Below are 4,780 nucleotides of genomic sequence, written 5' to 3' on the forward strand. Positions count from 1 at the left end.
AGAAGGGGGAGGGGGCGGGAGCCTTTGTGCAGTGCCGAGCCCGGTGCGAGGGGGCCGCCCCCGCGCCCAGCCCCACTGTCGCGGGCTGGGGACCCCCGGCCTCCCGAGCCGCGCCGACCCCCCCCGTACCGAGCTGTGCCGTACCTCTCTTTGTGCAGCAGCGCCAGCCGCTCCTTGGGCACCTTGAGGCGCTGGGACAGCCGCCGCTTCAGCCCCTCCACCGTCTCCTCGGCGGGCACCGAGAGCTCATAGCGGGTGCCGGTGGTGGTGTGGATGTAGAGGTTCATGGGGGGCTCGGGCGGCCCCACCTCGCAGGCGGGAGCCCCGCGGCTGCAGCTCCTGGCGCCGGGCTGCGGGTCCATCCGCCGACCTGCGGGGGCAGCGGCGGTCGGTGTCGGGGGGCGACGGCGGGACGCGGCGGGGGGGGCGGCGGGAGCGGACAAAGGAGGGAGCGGGGCCCGCTCCGCCACACGCCCGGCGGGACCCACGGGAGCTCCGGCTGCGCGGCGAGGCCTCGGGCGGGGGCCGGGAGGAGGCGGGGGGCGGCTAGGAGGGGGGTCCCCAAGCAGGGCTGCACCGGCCGTGCCCTCCGCGGCCCGGGCAGAGAAAAATAAAATATATATATATAAAAATAAAAAATATAAAATCTCCCGTTCTCGCCCCGCTCCGGTGGCTGCCGCGGGAAAGGGGGGCGGTGGAAGCGGCGCTGCCTGCCCCTGCCTGCCGCCTCCTTTCTTTCTCCTCGCCGCCGCTCTGTGCTCTCGGTGCGGGGTGTCTGGGGGCGGGGTGAGGCCCGAGGCCGCGGCGAGGGGCGGGGAGGCCGCTCGCTCCCCCTTCTCTGGGGCCGGACCCGCCGAACCGGCCGCCGCTCGCGCTGCCGTGGGAGCACCGGGGGGGGGGGGGGGGAAGTTACAATGTAGCAACGTCCCGCGGGCGGGGCCTCGCCCTCATTCACTCCGGCTCCTCCGGCGGCCGCGGCCAATGGGAGGGCGCCGAGCGCCCAGACATCCGCGGTGCCGGCCAATGGGAGGCGGGCACAGGCTCCCCACGTGGCCCGGTGGGCGGGGCGGTCCGGCCGGATTCCTCCCGCCCACGCTGCCGGGTGGCCCCGCCCCCGGCCCCGCCCCCCGCGCGCCCTCGCGCCGCGCCTGGAGCCATTCATAATCCCGGCGCACAACAAAGGGGCGCGGGGGGTTCGGGGGTCCGGCCGGGCTCCGGCGCTGCTGGGCACCCGCCGGGCCGTCCCTCACCGGGGAGCCGATGGGGTTGGCGTGCGAGGTCCGGGCGCCGCGGAGGGGTGAACGCGGGACACGGGCAGGCGGCCGCCCGGAGCGCCGCGGCGGGGGCGGTGAGCGGCCCCCGCACCGGAGGAGGCCGCGGCGGGAGGTGACTGCCCGCGGGGCCGGGCGGGAGCCGGAGCCCCTGGAGCCGAGTGACGCCGGGACACAGAGGCGGAAAGGGCGGGGGGTACACGCACAGTCACCCGCGGCCGGTCACACCCGCCCGGTCACACGCACCCGCCCGGTCACCCTCCCGGTGACGCCGTTACAGCTACGGGGAGCTGTCCCGATCAGGGGTTGAACCCCCTGCTCCCCCCAGAACGCTGTTGCCCTCCCCCCAGTTTCGCAGCTGGAACCTCCGCCCCAGCGGCCCCGGCCCCGCCTGCCGCCGCCCGGGGGGTGGAACGGACACCCCGCAGCCCCGGGGCCCCGTCCCGGCACCCGCACCGGGGGGGGCTATGAGTCAGCAAAGCGCGGGCGCCCTCTGCCGGCCCCGCCGCGCCTCCTGCGCCCGGGGGGGCCGCGGGGGCCGCACCGGCGGCGCGCCGGGGAGCCCTTACCGAGACACCGGGTGGCCCTTACCGAGCGACCGGGCGGCCCAGCCGCGCTGCGCCCCGGGGCCGCTGCTCTCCCACCGGGACGGAGAGACCCTGCCCGAGCAGTCCCCCCCCCCGGAATGCCGGGTCTCGGGGGTTAGAAGCCGCTCCCCGGGAGGAGGCGGGAGCCGAGCGGGCGCACCGGGGTCCCGACAGCTGGAGCGAGGAGAACCGACCCAGCTCCCGTTCCCCGGAGGCAGGCAAGGCTCCAAGTGACCGAGGACACGGAGGGTCTCTGAGGATAAGCAGAGCTCCCGAACAACCGAAGAGGGGCTCTGCCGTGCGTCTCCCCGGGAGCCCCGGGAAAGCGAGGCCACCCCTCCCGCTCCGGGGAAAGCAACCGAGAGAGCGCGGCCCCGGTCTGCGGATCCCCCCCCCCCCCCCCCCCCCCCCCCCCCCCCGGACCTCCACCGGCCCCGCGCGGCTCTACTCACCGAACACGGCCCCGCGGACCCCGGCGCGGCGGGAGCTCAGCTGCCTCCGGTGGCAGGAAGAGGGAGAGAGACCCCAGAAACGTCCCGGGGGGAGGTGGTGGTCGGTGCGGTGTCACCTCCTGAGCGCTGCAGCCGGTCCGAGCGCAGCCCTGACGCGGAGCTGCCGGGGAGGTGCCCCAAGTTTTATCCCGCACCGCCCGGGGTGGAGCCTGGCGGGGGCAGGGACCGGTCTGGCCCCGGCAACGGCCACGGCCCCGGCCCCGGCGGTACCCGCACCTGCTCCCGCGGGGGGTCCCGGTTCTTGCCCCCGGGTCTCAGTCCTGCCCCCGGAGTCCCAGCCCCTACTCCCTCGTTTCGGATCCTGCTCCCGGGATCCCGACTCGCCGTCCCCTAATCTCGGTATCAGCCCACCGGGGGTGTCTCAGCCCCTAACAGGGTCCCGGCTCTGCCGCCGCACCAGGCAGGGCAGGGGCGACCAGCCCCCCACGGGCCGTGGAGAGGGGACAGACCGGACACCTCGCCCCCTCCGGGTGCCCCGTCACCGGGGTCAAAGTCAGTCCGTGGGCAGGGAACGGATGGGCTGAGCTCTCCTTGGGAGCCGAGCGTCAAAGCTGCTGCTACTGCCCGTGGAGACTCAGTGATGTCTAATATCGAGACTCTCTGATGTCTAATAACAAGGTTGGGCCATTCCTCCCCCAGGGATTCCCTCTGCCCAACCACCACCCACTTCCCATCAAGGACACAGACTTAGCCCCACAGGGTTTCTTAGAGCAAGGGAGAAACGGGCTGGTGGGCACCAGGTCTGGGGGGCAATGCCCCGGGGGCCATGGCGCAGAAGCTGCTTCCTCCCGGGCCAGCGGGTGCCCCGTGCACGCAGGGAGGGTGCTGGGAAGATGCTCGTGACCTCGGGCTGCCTCTCCGGGTCTCGCCCTCACAGACAATGCCCTGGCACACCGAGACACAAAGCAGCTGGAGGGGGGATCTGGCAGCCGGTCTGCAGTGGGGAGACCCGACCCGTAAGGCAGCAGCACCGGGAGCCAAGGGGGGGCTCTCTGAATCCCCAAAATGCTGCCGCTGTGTCCCTCCCGCCCAGCCTCCCCTGGGGTGGGTGCAGATGGCTGGGTGGGAGCGAGGCCACTCATGTGCAAGGCACCGAGCTGGGCTGGGAGGGAGCCTTTGTGGTGCAGCCCGCGGCCCCCCGCCCGCCCCAGCCCCCTCCAGGCTCTCGGGGGGAGATGAGCTCAGGCGGCTCCGACTCCGGCTCCTGCCACTGTTGTCCCTGGGAGAGGGGCCGGGGCAGGGATGCGCCATTGTTCTCCCCGGGAGCTGCGGAGCCCCGGGCCTGCGAAGCCGCCCCTTGGGGGGCCACATCCCCAGCTGGCTGTGCGGGGTGAGGCCCTGGAGCAGCGAGGAGAGGGGACAGCCAGGGCGGCAGGTTTGGCCCCGCCACAGCTCAGGTTTGTGCACCAGGAGGGGCCATGGTGGGGACAAGGTGTCACACCAGAGCTACTCCCGCAGGGAGCGGGGTCTGGCCGCCAGCTCCCAGCTCCCAGCCCCGATCTGTGGGGAGGGACAAGGGGACATTGTGCCCGTGGCTGGGAGTGTGGCCCGCTTGGATTCTTTGGCAGAGCAGCCATGCCCCAAGGGCAGGGCATCTCCCCACATCCTGGCAGCCTTGAAGAGCCCCTTTCCCAGTCGCCACCCTCCTCACACGGTTCCATCTCCTTCCTGGGAGGAAGCTCATCTCCTCCGGCGATCCCATGACTCCAGGAGTTGGTGCTTCAGGAAGTGTGTGCAGATTTCAGTATGGTTGAAGGTATCTGGAGCCTCCAGAGACACAAGCTGGGAGATCCCAGGATTCCCAGCAGCCTGGATTTTGTGTGTTTAGTTTATTGTGTTGCCCTGGGAATAAATCGTTAAAGATTACAGGCAGACTTGGGCATAATTGCTGCGCGGCATCCGAGGCTCCTGCGTCTCCAGAGGGAGCGTTCTCCAAACCCCGCACAGCTGAGCAGCTCAGGGAGAGACAATCCGACGAGCAAATACCTACACAAATCCCACTGCAGGCCACACGCAGCTCCCGCAATCCGCTTAGCTAACCTGGGCCCTGGGATTAGCCCCCGCGGAGGCTCACGCACCCGGGAGGGCAGCGCGGGGCGGAGGAGAGGGGCTTACCCGGGTCCCACCGGGACACTTCCCACGGGGCCTGGCCTCCGGGCATGTCCCGGTGTCACGGCAGAGCCAGGGCAGGACCGTGGTGTTGGCTCCTCTGTGTCCCACGGTCCTGCCGGCCCCAGCTCCAGCTGGGAGCCCCGAATCTTTTGGAGGCTGGTTCTTGGAAGTCCTCTCCCTCGAAGGAAGGGAATTCCCAGCCCTCCTTCTTCGGGGAAATCCCCCACCAGCCCCGGGCTGCAGCCCGGCTTCTACTTTCGCCGGCATGGGCCAGGGTGCTGGGCTGGCTCTGCGGGGA

The 4,780-nt window shown here is 71.6% G+C and overlaps 1 protein-coding gene across 1 annotated transcript in view; it reads right to left on the reverse strand.

The window, feature by feature from the left end:
• The window catches only part of MIDN (midnolin), an 11,628-nt gene extending 9,237 nt beyond the window's left edge, over nt 1-2,391 (reverse strand). The window contains 2 exon segments of the mRNA XM_042036353.1: nt 145-370; nt 2,311-2,391. Of these exon segments, the coding sequence (XP_041892287.1) occupies nt 145-362 (218 nt within the window). The 5' untranslated portion in view covers nt 363-370; nt 2,311-2,391.
• Nucleotides 2,392-4,780: the final 2,389 nt, after the last annotated feature.

The sequence above is a fragment of the Corvus kubaryi genome, unplaced genomic scaffold, assembly GCF_017639235.1.
Source record: "Corvus kubaryi isolate FWS band 111438036 unplaced genomic scaffold, C.kubaryi_AGA036_p1.0 121, whole genome shotgun sequence".
Lineage (NCBI taxonomy): Eukaryota > Metazoa > Chordata > Aves > Passeriformes > Corvidae > Corvus > Corvus kubaryi.